The 22,457-nt window shown below is 40.4% G+C and overlaps 1 protein-coding gene and 1 non-coding gene across 2 annotated transcripts; both read right to left on the reverse strand.

Annotated features, from left to right (window-relative positions):
- Positions 1–5,579: 5,579 nt before the first annotated feature.
- On the reverse strand, positions 5,580–21,380 carry TOMM20 (translocase of outer mitochondrial membrane 20). Its single transcript, XM_041749404.1, has 5 exons — positions 21,038–21,380; positions 15,244–15,290; positions 13,514–13,595; positions 9,728–9,870; positions 5,580–6,837 (listed from the first exon to the last, which is right to left on the reverse strand). The coding sequence occupies exons 1-5, from the start codon at positions 21,156–21,158 to the stop codon at positions 6,793–6,795; spliced, it is 438 nt and encodes a 145-aa protein (XP_041605338.1). The 5' UTR covers positions 21,159–21,380; the 3' UTR covers positions 5,580–6,792.
- Positions 20,665–20,799, reverse strand: LOC121488545. Its single transcript, XR_005987159.1, has one exon. It is a non-coding gene; the product is annotated as a small nucleolar RNA SNORA14 (small nucleolar RNA).
- Positions 21,381–22,457: the final 1,077 nt, after the last annotated feature.

Genomic DNA, 22,457 nt, shown 5'->3' on the forward strand with positions numbered 1-22,457 from the left:
GCTCCCAGCTCCGTGGGGAGCCTGCTTCTCCTTCTGCCTCCCTCTCCATTTGTTTCCCTCTCCCTGTCTGCCGTTCCACCAACTTGAGTGCTCGCTGTCAAATGGATAAAATCTTTAAGGAAAAAAAAAAGAAGAAAAATTGTAAAGATGAAATTCAGAATTTTGAAAGCCAAGTTATTATTTTCATAATGTTTTTAGTGAAAACAAACAATGGGACCGCACAAAGTGTTTCTGCACAGCAAAAGAAACCATCAACAAAATGAAAAGACAACCAATGGAATGAAAAAGATACTTGGGAAACACCTACCTGATAAGGGATTAATATCCAAAAAACACAAGGAATGCCTACAACTCAATAGCAAAAATAAATAAATAATCCAACCTTAAAATGGGAAAAGGACCTGAAGAGACATTTTTTTCCAAAGACATACAAATGGCCAAGTTGCTCAAGATCACTGACCATCTGGGAAATATGAATCAAAACCACACTAACACCTCACACTTGACAGAATGACTATTACCAAAGTCAACAGGTACCTGTTGGCAAGGGTGTGGAGAAAAGGGAGTCCACTGTAAAGTGGTATAGTCACTCTGGAAAACAGTATGAAGAGGTCTCAAAAACTTAAAAAACAGAACTACCAGATGATCCAGCAATCCCACTTCTGGGTATTATCCCAAAGAAATGAAATCACAACCTCAAAGAGCATTCTCAAGTTCATTACGGCATCGTTCACAAGAGGCAAGATGAGAGAAGCAGCTAAATGTCTATCAGTGGATAAAAGGATAAAGTGTGACAGATATGTGTGAGTGTGTGTGTATATGGGATAGTCAGCCTTAAAAAAAAAAGGAAATGCTGCCATTTTGGACATGGATAGACCTGGAGGATATTATGGTAAGTGAAATAAGCCAGGAATGAAAAGACAAATACTGCATGATCTCATTTATAGGTGGACTCAAACTCCTGGAAAGAGCAGAGTGGTGGTTGCCAGGGATAAGCGGGTAGAGGAACTGGGGAGATGTTGAACTACGGGTAGAAATTCTCAGTTACGGGTGAGTTCTGGAGATCTAATGTACAGCAACGAGGACCACAGTATTGTACACTTGCAATCTGCCCAATCTTAAGTATTCTCACATCACCTGCCTGAAGAGGTAATTATGGGAGGTGAGAGATGTTAGCCTGATGGTGGTACTCATATCACGTCCACAGACACTGTGGATATCTGTGGAATATCATATTGTACACCTTAATGTACAAAATTTTAAGTTATAAATCATACTTCAATAAAGAGGAGAAAAAAATCCTGAATCTTCCATTTCCTGTGCAACCTGGAGCAGGTTTCTTAAGCTGTAAAAGGGGAATTGCTATTGTAGGAAGCTATAAGGAGTCTGAGTGAATACATTTTTGAGCCCAGGAAGTGTTTGTCATCTTTGATGTGTTAACGTCAAAGCAGCACAGGGAGATGCAGAGCGGGAGGGAGCTGTCCTGGTTTGGGGTGCTCAGTGGAACACAAGAGGCTAGCTAGATCTGCTTTTCCGGAGGAACTAACAAATACCACTTCTTAATCTAATTAGAGTTGGGTTTCTATACTTGCTACTGGAGTCCTAATGGCAGAGGAAGCCTCTGAAAACTAGCACAGGGCTCTCTATAAACATGGTATATTGACACAATCGGCTTGTCAATTGTCTCTAAGACCATAAAGTTGTCCTCTTCAAATGCTGAATAGGGTGAGCAACTGCATGCACGATGTGAACACTGCCCAGAGGTCACTGAATGAACCTGTTTAACCTGTCCGGGGACTCTCTCATGCTACTCTGGGTAAACTGAGATAGGTTCTGGTTGAGAGCTTCAAACTTACCCACTCTACCAAGGTACAAACTAAAAAAGCCAGTTTGGTTCAGTCTATCCACTTCCTTAGTCAACAAAGGGAAAGACAGGGCTACATGGATCTGAAGATCTCAGTGAAGTTCCAGTGGGATTGGGATCCAGTTGTTCTTCCCTGAATGTGCAGATCACATGCTGGCACATTCCACATGGAGGCGCTGCTTAATACCAGGCACATCTTTTTCAGATCAAGCTCCAGCTTAACCGTCTCGTTTCTTCTCCCTCCACAGCCCACTCCCCACCCCTAGCTCTAGTATGATTGCAAGTATGATTCCTCTTTCAATACCAATAGAAATTAAGAACTTAGGACCTCTGCAATGCCTCATGTTTCCAGAACACAGCTATGAGCCCTTAGAAATGAAGGGGGGGAAATTACATATATAAAGTGTCCTGGAGACCCTGTTATCTAAAAAAGGAGAAAAATCTGTTTGATTTGCCCGAAGACACAAATATGGAGTAGATAAATTTAAAATCCACATGCTTAGGGAATTAATTTCTGCTTAACTGATGTCTAGCTGATGGGCTATTTATAGAAAAAAATCCTAAAACACATTTAAATGTCCTATCTTGAATATAGAGTCTGACAATTGATGGTCTTTATGCTTCAGATCATTATCGAACGAGTGCTGGATGTTCTTAATCACATTCTACCACGAGTTAGCTGGCTTTTTAATTATACATCTCATTTTTAGAGCAGAGTGCTAAAGTGTATCATCTGTGACATTAGGATGGCTGCCATCCTATAATTTCCTATTTATGTTTTCTACACCATCATCGAATGTCACTAGGTCACCTTCACAGCATGACCGCAGACCAGCAGTACCACCCAAATTTGTTACACATGCTAACACGGGCACCTGGCTGGCTCAGTCAGTGGAGCACATACATGACTCTTCATCTCAAGGTTGGAGTTCAAGCCCTGAACACGGGACGTAGTAGGGACGCCCAAGTGGCTCGGTGGTTGAACATCTATCTGCCTTTGGCTCAGGGCGTGATCCCAAAGTCCTGGGATCGAGTCCTACATCAGGCTCCCTGCTATATCAGGGAGCCTGCTTCCTCTGCTTATGTCACTGCCTCTCTCTCATGAATAAACAAAATCTTAAAAAAAATAAAAAGTGCCCCAGTTGGCTACATATCCCTCTCTTGATTCCAACTCAGATCATGATCTTGGGGTTGAGACAGAGCCCCATACTGGGCATGGAGTCTGCTTAAATTATCTGCCTCTGCCCCTCCTCCTGCTCATACTCTCTCCAAAACCAAATCAATCTTTCAAAAAGGAGTACTGGCAATATGCTCCTGGCCCAGACCTACTGCCCAGCAATGTGCTTTAACACTGCTTCCAGGCATCTGCTCAAGTTGGGAACCCACTATTACACAGAACCCTCACCTCCTGACCTGAAAGCTCAGGTGCTTAACCTGGGATCTGTGAATCTCCTGAAGTCAAAAGCAAACGTGCATTTTCCTGGGAGAAGCTGCACAATGTCAACATTCTCCAAGGGATATTAGCCTAGAAACAGGCACACTACTTTGAGTCAAACTGAGAATTCATTTCTGCAAATATACACTGAAAAAAATGTTCTCCAAGCCCTTTTTTTTTTTTTAAGATTTTATTTATTCATGAGAAATACAGGCAGAGGGAGAAGCAGGCTCCCTGTAGGGAGCCTGATGCAAAAATTTGATACTAGGACTCCAGGATTACACCCTGAGCCAGGCATCCCACTCTCCAGGCCCTTTAATATTTACAGTTGAGGCACAAGCAATAGTAAAACTGCATTTTTTTTTATGTCACAAGAAAATTTTGTGTAACATCTGCATGATTATTCCAATTTTCTCAAAATCTTTTCTATACTCATTAATATTGTGGTCTCTAAGTTGGTTCAACAAGGTCAGAACAGCAAGTGGAAAGTTGCCAAACTTTTTTTTTTTTTTAAGATTTTATTTATTTATTCATAGACACACAGAGAGAGGCAGAAACACAGGCAGAGGGAGAAGCAGGCTCCATGCAGGGAGCCCAACGTGGGACTTGATCCCGGGTCTCCAGGATCACACCCCAGGCTGCAGGCGGCGCCAAACCGCTGCGCCACTGGGGCTGCCCGTGCCAAATTTTCTAAGGGGTAAGATGACTCCCCACATTTGCTGGGTCAAGTTCTATGTACTTTACATAAATTCAGTGTGAATGTAGATTGTGGCTATCTGTTGACAGGACAGCACGGACACTGCCAGTCCATTCCTAAGTGCACTTTCACCTCAAGTACAAACTGTGGAATCAAACAACAGAACCCTTCCCAAGGAAGGACACCACGGTGCACTGATATGGATTTCGAATTCCAAAGACTTTATAAAGTGTGCAACGTTAGTGCATGGGCACATTCAGGCTGTCATCACGCTCTTAAATCTTGGCTTCAGCACCATTTGGCTGGCATCACCCCTACTTCCTGGTTCCGTCACCATGGAGAACTTTAGGCAAGAAACTGTATTCAGCAATTAAACATCTGGGGAAAAACCATGGTTAGGCTTTTATGTTTATTTAAAGATTTTATTTATTTATTCATGAGACACAGAGAGAGAGAGAGAGAGAGAGAGAGAGAGAGAGAGAGAGAGAGAGGCAGAGACACAGGCAGAGGGAGAAGCAGGCTCCATGCAGGGAGCCCAATATGGGACTTGATCCTGGGACCCCAGCATCACGCCCTGAGCTGAAGGCAGACACTCAACCACTGAGCCACCAGGCGTCCCTAGGCTTTTTTTTTTTAAATTTCAAACCAGACCAAACCAAACCAAAACAAACACAACTACCTTTCAAAAGTGGCACCTAATTTTAAAGCACAAAAGCTATCATTTAAATAAGAAAATGCATAACCAACTATACTGGAAAGATATCACAATCTTTTCAACAAGCATTAGATCAAGGTTATTTTTCAGAAAGCCAAGTGGTACCCAGCTAGCTCAGATCACACAATTCTCAAGGCATTTAGCCTTCATACTCTTCTCTGAGGCTAAGCTGACTGCTCACACCCTCCAGCCAGTCCTTTTCTGGGCCCATTCCTTCTTTCTGAGCTGTCTGTCCCTTACTCCCCCACCCCACCCCCTATAACTCTGACCTATATTCTGAATGCCTTTGGTCTGAATACTCCCTCTGGATAGGTGTGGTGGTGGTGGTGGGTATAGGACAAAAGACTGTTTCCTAGCTCTGTGACCGACCAATCACCACTACACTGCTTTGGATTTGGGATCTATTAGTAAAACTGGGTAACCAGCATTTTTGCACTGGTCATCTCCCTATCCTCACCGAAGAGCAGACAGGGTGTCATTAAAAAAAAAAAAAAAAAAAAAAAAGCAGCATGCTGCTTAAGGATGAGGGATCACGAACCTGGAAGGTACACAAGGAAGTCTTAAGTGTCTGAGTTACGTAGTCTGATGTTCTAATTTGATAGATGAGAATACCAGGGGTAAGTTGAGAGATGTATGTGACTGCCAAAGGCTGTAGGGTTGTCCAGAAGCAAAAACTTAAAACCATGCTCCAAACTCTTTCCTCTATATCCCAACTACAACATAAACCCAAGGTTAAGGTTAAGGACAACTTGTAAGTAAATTAAGTAAAATATACAAGTACATAAGAAAAGTCTTCGGGATCTCTTCAGATTTCTAGACAGAATAAAGGCAATGTGTACAGGGAGGAATTGTTACTCAGTTCAACAGATGACAGTAAGTACCAAGATCTTTATTCACCTGATGTTCAACCTGTGACTACAGATGACATGTCACTATTTTGAGAACATCTCCATTCTTTGCAAGTCTTCAGTCACAAGGTTACACCTTATTCTCATCATAACAAGATAAATGAATCAGATTGAAAGAGGATTAAGGAGATACACTGAAGATAAAAGCAAAGGAGAACATTTTACAAGCTTGGCATCCCAGTTACCCTACAGGTTAAGTTTCAGATTTACAAGAGTAGCGACAGAACCATATAATTTCAGTGAAAAGCAACATAAGTTAGATCTTTTTTAAAAAGGGGAAGTGGGTTTAGAAATACTAGGTCAGGCAAGCATGCAAACTTCAGAGTAAAAAAAAATGCAAGGCCTGGTTGTCCAAACAAATATATACCTCAGGAGAAGGTGGATTTGAAGATGCTGAATAAAACCAAATGAATTAAAAGCTAAAAGGGACACTTCTCTGAATTAGCAGACCAATTCCCTTACTGTTTGAGGAAAGAGGGCAGACAGTAACTGGTGAAGCTCACATGGCTAGATTAAGGATGTACATAGATCTAATTCCCGGTGCTAATTGCAACTACATACATCTAAATACAAAGAGATAAATATCCAGAACACATTAAGCCCACCAATTTAAACAAAACATTTCAAGACAAATACACAGGGAGGGAGGAATTAATACAGCACAGCAGCAAATCTTACATATTTAAGAGATTAAATGGAAAGATATAATCTCTCAAGAATTTTAACGCTCAGTTTTGATAAACAAAATAAGTTTCCATCCAATTGTTTTATGTAGAGCAAAGTGTATTAGCTTAAAAAAACGTGCATTCTTCAGCTTTCTCTTATACTTTTTTACCTATCTTTCAAAACTAAGCACTGAGTATTTTTAATATAAGTGGTGATGTTATATGTACACTTTTTAATTGCACGTTTTAAGAATAAAATAAATCCATGATATTTTGGTAACTCATAGTGTATTTATAAAATGAAAAGGCTTTCTATCAAAATACACTTTTCACTGGGAAAAATAAATAAAACAGATGAATGGATCTACACAAAGTAAAAATTAACTTTGGTAGATTTCAGCATAGGACAGTCCATAACAAGCCTATTTGCCCTTACTCCCCCAGAGCTGCTCATCTTCTGACTTAAGATTTTAAAAATATTTTTAATTGAGATTATGTTGACATTTTCTCATTCCACATCATCTTCAGCCAAGCTCTGAGCACTTACAATTCTCTGAAAGAGAAAAGAAAAATTTTTTATTTTATTTTAAAAACATTTTTAAAAATTTATTCATTAGAAACACAGAGAAGCAAGCCCCTCGCAGGGAGCCTGATGTGGGACTCCAATACCCTACCACGGGATCATGCCCTCAGCTAAAGGCAGATTCTCAACTGCTGAGCCATCCCAGGCATCCCCTCCAAAAATTAATTTTTAAAAGTCCTTTGTAAGAGACAAGAATATCCAATGGGAAAAGAGTGTCTTCAATAAATGGTTTTGGGAAAACTGTACAGCTACATGCAAAAGAATGAAATGGGACCACTTCCTTACAGCATGCACAAAAATAAACTCAAAATGGATTAAAGATCTAAATGTGAGACCTGACACCATAAAACTTCTAAAAGAAAACACTGGCAATAATCTCTTGGACAAAGGCCTTAACAACCTTTTTCTAGGTATGTCCCCTCAGGCAAAGAATACAAAAGCAAAAATAAACCACTGGGACTACACAAAATAAAAAGCTTTTACATGGCAAAGTAAACCAACAAAATGAAAAGGCAACCTACTGAAGGGTATTTGTAAATTATGTATCTAATAAGGGGTTAATAGCCAAAATATATAAAGAACTACAACTAACATGGAGGAAAAAACCTAATAATTCAACTTAAAACAGGCAGAAGACCTGAATACATATTTCCCCAACAGACATATGCAAAGATATTCAACACCATTAATCATCAGGGAAATGCAATCAAAACCACAATGAGATATCACTTCACACCTCTCAGAATGGCCAGAACCAGAAAGATAACAAGTAACAAGTGTTGACAAGGACTGAAAAAAAAAAAAAAAAGGAACTCATGCATTGCCTGGACTGTAAACTGGTACAGCCACTGTGGAAAACAGTATAAAGGTTCCTCAAAAAATTAAAAATAGGAATACCATATGGTGCAGTAATTCCACTACTGGTTATTTACCTAAAGAAAATGAAAATACTAATTTGGAAAGATGTATGCACCTCTACATCATTGCAGCATTATTTACAATAGCCAAGATAGGGAAGCAACACTATGTGTCCATCAATGGATAAATGGATAAAGAAGTGGTATACATATACAACGGACTATTATGTAGCTGTAAAAAAGAATGAGATCTTGCTACCTGCAACATGGATGGCCATAGAGTACATTGTGCTAAGTGTTATTTCATTAAGATAAAGATAAGCACCATCTGATTTGACTTTTATGTGGCATCTAAAAACCATGAAGAAAAAAAGGAGAAAAAGACTCATAAATACAAATTGGTGATTGCCACAAGGTAAGTGGGTTACGGGGATGGGCAAAACAAGTGAAGGGGAGTGAGAGGTCCAGGAATAACTTATTCCAGTTATGTAAGGAATAAATCACAGGGATAAAAAGTACAGCACAGGGAATATATACTCTATCATGTAATACCATTGTATGGTGAGACAGATGGTAGCCACACGTAGTGAGACCATAATGTACAGACTTGTCAACACATGAAACTAATGTAATATTATGTGTCAACAATACGTCAATTTCAAAAAAAATTTTTAAGGGAAAAAAAATGTCGTTTGTATTCAAAGAATCAAACCTTGCTAAAGTTTACCCACTCTAAGATTTCAACATTTAACACTGTTAGACACTGTTATCAAAGAAAATAATGACCATACTACTGTCGGTCCCATTTCAAAATCCAAGGAGGGTTAACATTATACTCTTTTACATATTAATCAATTATGTAACTAAAACCAAAAAGAATTTAAGATCTCTTTTCACTCTCATATAAACTGAGAATACTGATTAGTGCTTAACTTGTCATTCTATGCTCCCAACATTTCCCTTTTTACCCTGAAAATGCTTAGTCATCATATAAGAAGGAATACAGTAATTCCAAAATTAGCATTTGAAAATATTTCCAGATAACATGAGTTAATGGAGTAAAGGAGGCCATTTTTATAAAGAGGAGTTCAGGCTTCATGAGTTCATATGAACTCATCCATATTTCAAAAGACCTCACTCTCAGATCCATCTTCCAAAAGCACTATGGTATGCTGCCTTTGCAAGAGCAGATAATATTAAACTGAGAATTCTGATTTAGATAGACTAGGAATCACAGTAGTACAAATAAAAAGGATTAAGACCAAATCTTTGATTTTCCAACTCTTTCCTTTAAATCTTTGGGGCCTTTATTTTCAGAAGAAAATAGTCCCTTTCCAAAATAGCTGAGTATACATCAGTTTGAAGAATCAACCAATTTTTAATCACACCAACTATGGAAATTAATACACGAATAAACTATTCCAAAAAATAGATTCATTTTGTTCCCTGGAAAAGATTAAAAAATAAACAGAATGCATTTTAATCAATTCTTAAGTTAGATATAGTCTTACACAGATATAATCAAAGAGCTCCAAGCTCAAAGTCCACCTTGGCAGAAGCGGAGGCACTGGGGCCTTTAGACAAGTGAGGTCAGAGGATATCCACAATCCTTTAGGATATAATCTCAGGGTAGGCCATCTTGGCTCCTCTGCCCTCTGCGCCTGGCCACTTAACTGAACGCACGGGCTCCCAAAAGTTGATAGAAACCTAGGTTCAGTAGCTGACAGTGGACTAATTTGAAATACCAAGGCCTGAGATTTAGTACTATGAGACTTATTTCCTGATCCATACATAGGGGCACAACAACTAGATCTTATGCCCAATCACATCAATATTATTAGGGGAAGAAAAGTTTCAAGCACTGCTATCTCTAATTCTACTTTGATTCCAAGATAAGTTTCATAATTTCAACATGTACACTAGACTAATTTTTCAATGTCAATGTCCCTAAAATATTTAATTCTCAGATTCTACCCACTTTTATTAACATTTCAAATTCTTACCTGACTAATTGTTGGAAGCTTGGTCAGAAGCATCTGGAACACTGGTGGTGGAAGAGTTTGCTGTAACACTTGCAGCAACTGCTGTGGCTGTCCACACACAGCAATTGCATTTGTTAGATGGTCTACACCCTTCTCATATTCGCCTGAAAGATTTATGTAAAAATAACATGTGACCTGGAAAGCCTTTGCCTTTGTCAAAATTTCAACTCTAAAGCCTTCATTATATCTCTAAGTGATACCAAAAATATCACACAAGTAAAACCTTGGAAATAATCTATAATACGTATATATAACTGGATATTATTAAACCATTACTAAGAATAAATCAGATCACAAGTATTGAAAGTATCTTCAAAACACATTTAAAAAGGGGAGAAATTAAAGTGCAAAAATGTCTAATTACATTCCTACTTATAGACTTACAAATATTTCTGAAACAGTGTATTAGACAGAAATTGCTAACTACAGAACCCTTCTTTTTTTTTTTTTTTTTTAAGATTTTATCTATTTATTCATGAGAGACACACAGAGAGAGGCAGAGACACAGGCAGAGGGAGAAGCAGGCTCCATGCAGAGAGCCTGATATGGGACTAGATCCCGGGTCTCCAGGATCACACCCTGGGCTGAAGGCAGCACTAAACTGCTGAGCCACGTGGGCTGCCCCAGAACCCAACTTTTCTGAGAAGAACCCAAAGATTGGGAACTGAGGAGGAAAGGAGGCCCAAATTCACTTTAGACTAATCCTTATACTGTTTTAAATGTTACTACATGCAAATACAAGAAAGAAAAAAACTTTTAAATAATGCTAGTAGGAAAAACAGTCACACTAATGGAAGTGGCAAGAAGCTGGTGGCAAAAAGAGGTTACCTCTGAGTGATAGGACTTTTAAAACTTATCCTACAATGGACATATTACTTTTTTAAAAAAGATTATTTTCTGGATTGGTGAGCACATCAAGGTATTAAGAGGGTGGTGCATCCAGAGACAGTAGAAGATTCTCATGTCCTGCCCACCCATCCTCACACACCTCATCATATGCATCTCTTCTATCTGGCTGTTCCTGAGTCATATCCTTTATAATAAACCAGTAAACACAGTTTTCCAACCCTGAATAAGAATGTGACCTAATAAAGGAACTGAGGATGGCATGTGAAGAAGAAGAATTGCCTTGCTATAACATTTCACTTGATGGGATGCCTGGGTAGCTCAGTGGTTGAGTGTCTGTCTTTGCCTAGGGCATGATCCCAGAGTCCCGGGATCAAGTCCCACCATCAGACTCCCTGCATGGAGCCTGCTTCTCTCTCTGCCTGTGTCTCTGCCTCTCTCTCTCCTCTGTGTCTTTCATAAATAAATAAAAAATCTTAAAAAAAAAATTCACTTGGGAAAATCTAAAGACTGAGATATTCGAACTGAAGAAAGAAAAACTCTACAAAGCATTAAAAATGGAAAATACAAAAGAATTAGGTCTTTTGCATGGGCTTGGACTTCCATGAGAGGACACAATGGCTCCACTGACTTAGAAATTAAGATGCCACTGAATTCTCAAGCCAATGAATTTACAGGCAATATATGGGACTGCAACACTGTTGTCTGGGGATATTAATTCTGATTATTAAATGAAATCAGAGCAGCTACTGGATTGTTATATGTAAAACACACAGAATCCCAAGACACCTCCTATTATTTCTAAATATACTGGAAATAGTCAATGAACCACCACAGCAACTCAATACAATTTCCTCTCTACACTGTAGACTTGAGCCCATTCACATCAATCCTCAGATGAGATCTGGTTCAGTTAACAGAATATGCTTATGGAAGACCCCTAGATGGTGGAGGCCATGCCAAGCAATGAAGTTCACTGCCTAAATAACTTACACCTTTACATGGTTTATGGTTTACTTAGATGTTGACTTTCTCTCCTAATACTAACCAACCTGATTCTTCAACCTCAGGTTTGGTTGGTAGTTTCCACCAGAAGAAAGGCAACTTGGTAGAGTTAAGTAACCCTCTGGATGGTGTTGAGTTAAAGTGTAGAATATGAGCTTAGGAAAAAGAGTAACTCTTCCCTGTCCTTCCTCCCAGCCACCATGAGTTACTGTGCATTGCGGCCATCTGCTGACTAGAGCTGTTAGCTTCAGATTGAGAAGGACAGTAATACAGTCTATAAAATGAGCTCTATGAGGATTTAAGTGCTTTACTATTACCCTATGATTAAATCTCATGTTTTTCTTATTGTAATGAGGTAAAAAAGCCAAAATTACTTTCTATTAAGACATTTCCATTTTTATTTGTAAATATTATCAGCCTACTATGCCACCCAAATAAAGATAATTATTTCCTAAAGAAAAAAACAAAAAACGCATAGAAATTACTGGGAAGGGGAAGACAAAACAAAAAATAACATGTCACCACCACTTCAAACCTTTAATTCTTTCCATAAAAACAAAACAAAAATCACAAATGACATTCATGATACTAAGTCTACGATACAGCAATGAGCATAAGAAAAACCATTTTTATCAATGATAGCAAATACTTCGAAGCTATTTTTCTAATAAAAGCTAATTTGAGGGCACCTGGGTAGCACAGTTGGTTAAGCATCAGACTTGATTTCAGCTCAGGTGATGATCTTAAAGAATCCTTAAAGAATGGAGCCAAACAGCTCTGCATTTGGGCATGGAGCCCGCTTAAGATTCTATCTCTGCCCCTCCTCCCTATCCCCAGGCAGAAAGTCTATCTCAATAAATAAATCTTTTAAAAATAAATAAATAAAAGCTAATTTGACACTAAAAATTTACAAATACATTTAAGACTCTACCGATTCTAGTTCTCCAATTGGCCAGTTTGATTATTTTAACTTCATAATAGTAATGTTTGAAAGAAATAATCCTTAGTCCTTAATTGAATACATAAAGCACAAAGCTTAAACTCTAGATCAGATTCATATCACTGACTGAAATCAAGCACCATAAACTCACTGTATAGCCCTGACAGGTAAATTAACCTTCTCTGGGATTTACATTAGCCACTCTTTCCAATAAATAAATATTGGAAAAGACCTGAAGATTACATGAAGAAGTTGAGGAAGCATATTCCTAGATCACATTCTTTTAGTCAGTTACTATTTACATATTACGAGTGAACTGCTACATATTCTCTGAACTGCTTAAAAAGAAAAAAAAACACAACCCTCATTTGTAAAGATTACTCATAGTCTCTGTATCATATAGCAAACTTCAAACTCACTCAAAACATTATGGACAATGATGATCCATGAGAAGTATTTTTCTAGAGCCAGCCTTTTTATTTTTTTTAGAGAGTGAGAGAATGAGAGTGAGAGTGAGAGAATGAGAGAGAGAGAGAGAGAGAGAGAGAGCACGCGAGCATGAGAGACCGCATGAGCCAGGGCAGAGGACAGGGAGAATCCCAAGCAGAGACCACATGGGGCTCAATCTCAGAATCCCAAGATCACGACCTGAACTGAAATCAAGAGTGAGGCACTTAACTGGTGAGCCACCCAGGAACCCCTAGAGCCAGCCTTAAATAAAATAATCCTCCCATTACTAAATGACTTGTCTTGGATCGAGTTCCATAGCGGGCTCCCTATAGGGAGCCTACTTCTCCCTCTGCCTTTCTCTCTCTCTCGTGAATAAATAAATAAAATATTTAAGAAATAAAAACAAAAACTCCACTACACCAAAAAAAAAAAAAAAATCCCATTATCACTATAAATTTATATTAGTGTGAAAAATTCTAATTTCTTAGTCTTTTAATGAATATTACCTTGGGCTAACAACTCTTCACCAAGCTGTATTTCTTCAAGGAAGAATTTCTGAACCGCTTCAGCATCTTTAAGGTCAGGTAACTGTTTGGAAATAGAATAATAAATAATATCAAAATCATGCTGGAGATATAATCAATACACAGAAAATCATGACACTAAAAACAAAACAACAAAAAACTGAGCAACTCATAAAAAACGATAAAAAGAAATTTACTCTTTAATACTTACAAGCATTAATTTAGAATCTACATTTAAATGAATATAAGAAAAAAATACTTAATGATCAAACTGATACTAGAACAGTTCTCAGAAAGCTGTGCATCAAACCTGAAGTAAAAAATGGAGTACAATGATCTCTATCATAAAATATGCATATTTACATTAATGTGATTGTCATTATTACAGATTTTTATATAACTAGAGTCAACTGTTTTTCTGATCCAACATTATTTTTATTTATTTATTTTTTAAAGATTTTATTTATTCATTCATGAGAGACACACACAGAGAGAGAGAGGCAGAGACACACAGGCAAAGGGAGAAGCAGGCTCCATGTAGGGAGCCTGACATGGGACTCCATCCTGGGTCTCCAGGATCATGCCCTGGGCTGAAGGCAGCGCTAAACCGCTGAGCCACTGGGGCTGCCCTCCAGCATTATTCTGAATAGATTTTACATGTATCTACAGGATTATTTTAAATGGTAACAGAATATTCCATTGAAGGAATATAGGATTGCTTAATCATGATCTAGTTGTTGCACATTTGAGCTAATTCTCATTTCTTTGCTATTATAAACTGCTACAAAAATAAATAAATAATAAATAAATAAATTAATTAAAATATTTAAAAAACTAATTATGGACACAGGATCTATGAAAAGAAAAAAAAGATTTTTTAAAAGATTTTTATTTATTCATGAGACACAAGCAGAGGGAGAAGTGGGCTCCATGCAGGGAGCCCAATATGGGGCTCGATCTTGGGACCGTGGGATCACACCCTGAGCCAAAGGCAGACACCCAACTGCTGAGCCACCCAGGCATCCCCAGAAAAGGATTTTTATCTGCATGTACATATTACATCAAGGTTAAATTTGCCATGTGGTAGGATTCTGGATCAGTAGTATGAATAATCTGGTGTAACTTTTGAAACAAATAGTATGTGGTTCTTTTAAAGGAAGCTGAAGGGAGGAAAATTAAATCATTATTATTATTTTTTTTAAAGATTTTATTTATTCACGAGAGACAGAGAGACATAGAGGCAGAGACACAGGCAGAGGGAGAAGCAGGCTCCATGCAGGGAGCCCAACGTGGGACTCGATCCCAGGCCTCCAGGATCACACCCTGGGCTGAAGGCGGCACTAAACCGCTAAGCCACCAGGGTTGCCAGGAAAATTAAATTAATAAATGTTTACTGCATTACTTTGAAGCAGCTGAGTGAGAAAGTTTGAACTGTCTTCTAGAGACTATCATCTTATTTCCCCTAAAGTAACGCTCATGTAGTAAGTAAGTTGTCTTGCTATTTGGGCCAACAAGGGGGAAATAATGATAGACCAAACAATCTGCAGTTGAACTGAGTTAACTATTCTGAAAAACAACAAATTATACCTTAAAATAGAAAAATCAGTGTCTGGTATCAATTAGCTTTGTCGAAATACATTTAATGTAATTTGTAAAATTATTCTTTCTATAAAATATATAATACAATATAAAAAAAGAAAAAAACAGATTACCTTGCAAAGTCCAGCTCTCTCCTTAGCAAGCTTCTGCTTCTTTCTTCCTGCAAGAAATTGAGTATTTTCATTTTACCATTATTAAAATGGAAATTAAAAGAAATCAAACTGTGGCAGTTATTCATTCTATTTGCAAAACAATGCTGAGTAGGGCTCTCTTACTTCCTTCATCTCCTGAATTCTCAGGGTCAGGGTACTGATCAATGAGCTGTGCATGGACAATATGACATTTCTGGGCAAGAGCTTTTACCTTCCCTTTGGGGCACCGAGATCAACAATTTTCAAGATGGAGACGATTCCAACAGCTGATTAATTGCCACAAGCAGAGCAAGCCCCGCCCCACAGGGAAACGTAAAACAAAAGCAAAGAAGCCATTGCTGTGAGAAACTTTTATTACTGAAATATAACAGATTCAATCCTTCCTGAATGTTGAAAGCTATCTGACATTCCTAAACCGGGTAATGAGAAGGTAGGAGGACAGTGTTCAGAAATGCACTGCAAGATTCTTGACTCCTGCTGGCTGATGAAAAGAAAAAACTTCTGCCTACACTCTTGCTCAGTTTTTGGTCTTTTGATTTGGAAAAAAACTACGTATCTCCAAAGTAAGTGACATTAAAAATTTTAAAACCCTTAAGCCAAATCAATAAAAGACCCTAACAGTATCTTAAGTTGCTATTTAATGGGACCCCCGGTTGGCCTCAGTTAAGCGTCTGACTCTCGGTTTCTGGCTCAGGTCATGATCTCAGGGTTGTGGGATGGCCCAAGTCAGGCTATGCACTCAGGACAATACAACTGTCCCTCTTAGTTCACCTCTGCTCCAAGCCCCCACTTGCACTCATGCGTGCTCTCAAAATCTTTTAAAAATGATTTCAAAGGGGGCAGCCCGGGTGGCTCACCGGTTTAGTGCCACCTTCACCTGGATCAAGTCCCAGGTCAGGCTCCATGCAGGGAGCTTCTCCCTCTGCCTGTGCCTCTGCCTCCCTCTCTCTCTCTCAATAAATAAAATAAAATCTTAAAAAAATAAAATCTTAAATTTTTTTTTTCAAAGGAAAAAAAAATTGCTATCTAATGATATGCTCCATGTGAAAGGGTGTTAGCACAGGGGAAGCAAGAACATCGCTAATATCCCAGCTCTTAGTGTCAGTGAGACCCTGGGCAAGTTATGGTAACTTGTCCCTCACTTTCCTCATATGTAAAACTGGCCCGAGAATGGTACATGCTTCAGAGTTGTTGTGAAAATGAAATTAGTTCATCCCATGTATTTTTTAATATGGTCTAGTTTACAATGTGCCATATGAAGAGTCGGTAATGGTCTCAAGTAAGCATCTGGTATTGAGAATTGAGATAGTTCACTACCAGCAACTCAGCTGAAGTTGTGCTATGCTAAATACCTACAGTAAGTTTCCCTAGTCACAGTGATGTGGAGATTGTGGCATAGCTAAGAAAGGTTAAGGCTCTAATACTTATTACCTCAGTGACTTTAGCAAATCTCTTAAACTCTCTAAAGATAAGGCATGTTTAACTTTACCGTGAGGAACAAAAGCTTCAGAAAACAAGGGCAGCCCTGGTAGCTCAGTGGTTTAGTGCCACCTTCGGCCCGGGGCATGATCCTGGAGACCCAGGATCGAGTCCCACGTGGGGCTCCCTGCATGGAGCCTGCTTCTCTGCCTCTTTCTCTGTGTCTCTCATGAGTAAATAAAAAAGAAAGAAAGAAAGAAAGAAAGAAAGAAAGAAAGAAAGAAAGAAAGGAAATAAGAAAGAAAGAAAGAAAGAAAGAAAGAAAGGAAAATAAGAAAGAAAGAAAGAAAAAACAAGCAAATGTCCACTGAAAACCTTAATGTACTCTACAAATCCAAGTCTCAATCAATGTATGACTAAAGAGACAGTGACCTGTCCACCTAACTGTAGGGAAAGAAAGAAAAAACAAGCAAATGTCCACTGAAAACCTTAATGTACTCTACAAATCCAAGTCTCAATCAATGTATGACTAAAGAGACAGTGACCTGTCCACCTAACTGCAGGGAGAGGAGTTAATTTATTGTGGTCCAGGAGACTTTTCTCTTCTACCCTTACAAACTGGGTTTAACCACACCAGTACCTCTTGCCAACTCGAGCCCCGAAAACATCTAAGGATTAAATTCTCTAAGGATTAAATTCTAGCTGCTTCAACAAAGAAATATACATTAAATAGGCTGATCTTATATGCAATTTTGAAGACTGCCTATTTTTCTAACAAACTACCTTTCATGGGTGTTCATCTTCAGACAACTAACTGTGGGGACACAAAACACATAATATTCTATCTTCAATTTGCTTAAGGGTATCCTTAGGCACAGAATAATGCTACCATACTATATTAATTACTAAATATCACTACTGCTACACAGAAGCAGCAGACCTGAAGGCAAAGGAACAATGAGAGGTTGAGGTTAAGTACTCAGCAAGTTTTAGATGCCACATGCCAGACACTATTCTAAAGGCTATTAATTTGCTTGCTTGATCCTCACAGTAACACTCAAACAAGTACTACTATGAGCTCCATTTTACAGATGAGAACGTTTACCAAGGTCGTAACTATTAAGCGGGGAGAGGGGCAATTCAAAGCCAAGCAGATGAACTTCAGAACATGTGTCCTCAAACATTATTCTGTATTGCCTCCATATGCTAGAGGGAAGCTGTAACAATGCTGACTGACAATACGACTCCGTCTTTGGCCTTCCATCTTGTTCACATGTGCACTGGCTGACCTCTCTTGAGACTTTGTGTTCCAAGTCCCTTGGAGTTTCATGTACATACCCTAGAAAGGCCCAAGGCCACAATGGGGCAGTCTTTCTTTGGCCTTCCATGAATCTGTGAGAGAGAACACAGCATTTCTTCTTCCTGACACAGGCAGTGCCACAATATCTAATGAAAGGTTAGCTGTCATTTGTGTGCATGCAAATCCTCTGAGGTGTGGGCGAACCTTTTAATCTTGCAACAATGCCATTTCTGTGAATGCCCTCACTCTATAAAATCTGTGGACTTAGGTCTGGACTTTGTGGAGAGTAACTGTGCAGCCGGATTGTCATCTGCCCACCCCTCCCCCTGCAAAATAAGCTGCATAAAACTGTAAAGTGTATGGAGTCATCAGCTTCATTTTTCAGCCACAAAGTATCTTCTCAGTTTGGGAGATACTTTATTATCCTTCCACTACCTTCTATCCCTTCTTCTTCTTCTTCTTCTTTTTTTTTTTTTTTTTTAAGATTTTACTTATTTACTCATGAGAGAGACAGAGAGAAGGGGAGGGGGGCAGAGACCCAGGCAGAGGGATAAGCAGGCTCCATGCAGAGAGCCCAATGCAGGACACGAACCCAGGACTCCAGGATCACACCCTGGGCTGAAGGCAGGCGCTAAACCACTGAGCCACCCAGGGGTGGGTCCCTCCTTCTATCCCTTCTAACAGAAGTGAACACATTCCCATAAAAAGAAAAGGGACCTCCAAAATGAACATGGCAAGTTAGTGGAATAAACAGAATTTGCTAAGCCAGATTTCTGGAAAATGACAAAAATAATAATGAAACCCACTAGAGAGAAACTTAGTTTCCATTACTATCAATCTTATAATTTTTTTTTTTAATGCAGTGAAGAGTGATTGTGTTTGAACGTCTGACTGATACAATTACCAAATTTAAGACTGATGAGTTGCATAAGATTAAACTTCTAGCTTTAGTTTCATAAAACAATTTACTCGTTATTTTATCAATATATTATACTATCCCTGTAATAAGGGAAGGATAGTAATAGACTGAAAAGCCATGGAATTACACATTCAATGAGTAAAATCAGGCCTTGACTCAGTTATTACCTAGAAATTAATCCCAAGTGCTACTATATATAAACCTAACAAGTTAAAACAGATTTTGTCTACTTTCAAACATACACATAAAACATGAACTTACAGATTGCAGAATCACTCTGAATAAAAATTTTACTTCCTAAAGAAAATATCAACAAATAATTATATTTATAAACATTCTTTCACATCCATTTACTACCACATGCCAGGGAATGTACTAAAGTCCCTACATACTATAACATTTCACAAAAGAGGGAAATGAAAGTTTTAGTCGCTTGCCCAAGGTTACTCATCATTCAAGGCTGACCACTGAAATCATTAGGCCACTAACTCCAGGAAAAAAAAAATTATGGACTGAAGATGATGGAAAAGGGACTTTGAAAATAATCTCCCAATTTGTCTAAAATGACAGCTCTTACGGTTTCCTCAATCAAAAATTAGTTTTCTCAAGGTTTCTAACGACAGGATTACAGTGTTTCCAGAGGAAGAAAAGCTTGATCTATTCTTTACTAAGCTCTGTAGCCAAACTACCACCACCACCCTTCCAACTATTATTGAAACTACCAGAAAATGATCTAAATTTCTAGCTATGCTTAGAGCCAGCATTTCTGGAAGGGCTTTCTCTTGTCAGCAATGATGGTGAGTGCTTCGCACAGCGTCTTCACAAAAACAACCAGAGGCAGGGGACATTACCTGATTTTACCAGCTATGAAAATCAAGATTAAGCAGGTTTAAAATTACACAGCTGATCTATGACTAACCTAAGCCTGGAAAAATGAGTGTCTGAATCCAAAATGGCTTTCCTTCCATTAAATCTATCTAACTGTGGCAGCCCCGGTGGCACAGTGGTTTAGCGCTGCCTGCAGCCCAGGGTCTGATCCTGGAGACCTGGGATCGAGTCCCGCGTCAGGCTCCCTGCATGGAGCCTGCTTCTCCCTCTGCCTGTGTCTCTGCCTCTCTCTCTGTGTCTCTATGAATAAATAAATAAAATCTTTAAAAAAAAAAATAAATAAATCTAACTGTAAATAAGATAAATTCTCTGTATCCCTTCCCTCCCAAAACATAGGACAGCTAGAATTAGATGTCATATTCTAGATGATTTAAGATCATCTTATGCCCCCAAGAGGGTAGGTCACTAGCCACGTGGGGCTTCTGAACACTTGAACTATCTTACTAGAGCTTAATTAAATGAGGATAATCACACCTTCCTACCTTCTGGGCTTTCGTACCTTACGTATCAATTTTATTTCTAGGATTTATTTATTTTAGAGAAAGTACACGAGTGGGGGGAGGGGCAGAGCGCAAAGGAGGGTAGGGAGGTCGACGCCCCGCTCAGAGGGAACTCACGACCCTGGGACCATGGCCTGAGCTGGAACCAACAGCTGGACGCCAAGCCCGCGGACCCACCCCGGTGCCCCTCAATTTTAATTTTAGAGATTATTTTGACTGAGCAACCTAGATAAGTCGTAAAAATATTTCTTATCCAACAAATTTACTCTTCCACTGTTGCTAATACGGAGGCCTTCGAAATGTAAGGACCACAGAGGTTCTGGTGACACGATTTCCCTCGTGAAAACTCGCTTAAAAGATGTCGCAGGTATGAAATAAGGCTGAGCCACACGGGAAGCGCAGCCCTTTGGACTCCCCTGCGATTTCTATAGCATTCACTCATACCTTGGAAGCACTTTCAGGGCAGCTACCAAGAGGGTTTAAGAATGCGGCGACGATACCGCGGATTTACGGATCCGGTGTCGGGCACCGAAGCGCAGAATACAGAACACAGGCCTCTCGAGGTCAACAGAGCGGGCAGAGGAAGGGCCCCCGGCCCCGCCCCCGAACGGCACAAGCGGCCGTGCATTCGACGGCCAGCGGTCGGGGAACACAAGACGGGAAAAAGATGGAGGGCGCCGTGCGGGGCGCCGGGGCGGGCGGGCGGGCCGGGGCAGAGGACCCACTCACGTTCTCGAAGCCTGTTCTTGAAGTTGGGGTCACTCCGTCGCTTACGGTCGAAGTAGATGCAGTACCCGATGAAAAGGGCCCCGCAGACGCCGGCGGCGATGGCGCTGTTCCGGCCCACCATCTTCCCTCCACCGAGGAGCGGCGCGAGCGCGGCGGCGGCGGCGGCGGCGGGGCCCGCGAAGAAGCAGTTGGCCGCGACCCCTCGGCGCGGACCACGCCGCTACGACCTGACGCTCGCCGCGAGGGACGCGGAAAGGCCGAGCGCACGCACTTCCGGGCCCGGCAGCGCGAGGTCCTGCGGCCAGTCCGCGGCGGTGCCTGAGCCGCGGCGCCCGCGCCGCCTCTGCGCCTGCGCGGGGGGCCTAGGTGCCGCCGCGCAGCGCCTCCCGGCCGGGTGTGCCTTCGCGTCGGGGTTTGCTGGTGACCTCGCGCTTCTTTTAGAGCCGCTGACAGTGACGTAGGAGGGTGGCGCGTGGCTGCCGTGCACACACTCAGGACTCTGCCGCTGACATCTGACATGCGTGCTTGTGTCAGACAAGGATGGAAGGGGCTGACGACACATGCTTCGTCTTACTCTTTTATAAACGAGGCAACCTGTGGCTCTTTTGGTTAGGACAGAATTTGCTTTTCAAGTTCGCTCACATCCGCTGTGCAGCAAGCAACATAATCTAGTGATTCGGTGTCAAAAGAATATTGCAGTGTACTCTCATGAAGGGTGGAAGAAAATGAAGCTGGACAGTTCCTGGAAAAATAACGGAGAAAGGAGATTGAAAAAAAATTGAAAACATGAGTCGTCTTACAGTCACTGGCAACATGGTCGTTTAAGACAAAACCTTGACCAGAAAGCAGACATAGAAAAACTATAAATTGAGAGGGGTGGGCACCTGGGTGGCTAAGGGGCTAAGCATCCGCCTGTGGCTCAGATCGTGATCCCATGGTTGTGGGATCGAGTCCCATACGGGGTTCCCTGCCCAGTGGGGAGCCTGCTTCTTCCTTTCCCTCTGCACCCCCACCCCGTCTCTCATAAACTAATAGAATCCTTACAAAAATAGAGAGGGGTAAGAGAAGGCATATACAGGGTTGTGTAATAAACGTGAGGGATCCTTTTAAACCCTTGAAGTGACAGCAATGCTCTTACCTTGAGCCCTTCACAAGACTATGCTGAGAAGCCTCCTGATGGGGCTGGCAGGCCAGAGAGATCAACCATGTGGTTAGAGGGTTGGGGCTTTGATCCAGGTGACATCCCTGGGGAGGGCAAGGGATTGATTGCAGGGGAGGAAGCTGGAGATTGAGTTAACTTCATGGCCCATGGCTGACATAATGAGACCCAAATAAAAACTCAAGACCCAGAAGCAACTGAGCCTCCTAGGTTGGCAATACTCAATGTAATAATACACCAGTGTGCCCTGTGCTAGGTAGG

The sequence above is a fragment of the Vulpes lagopus genome, chromosome 3 (genome assembly GCF_018345385.1).
Source record: "Vulpes lagopus strain Blue_001 chromosome 3, ASM1834538v1, whole genome shotgun sequence".
In the NCBI taxonomy this organism is placed as follows: Eukaryota; Metazoa; Chordata; class Mammalia; order Carnivora; family Canidae; genus Vulpes; species Vulpes lagopus.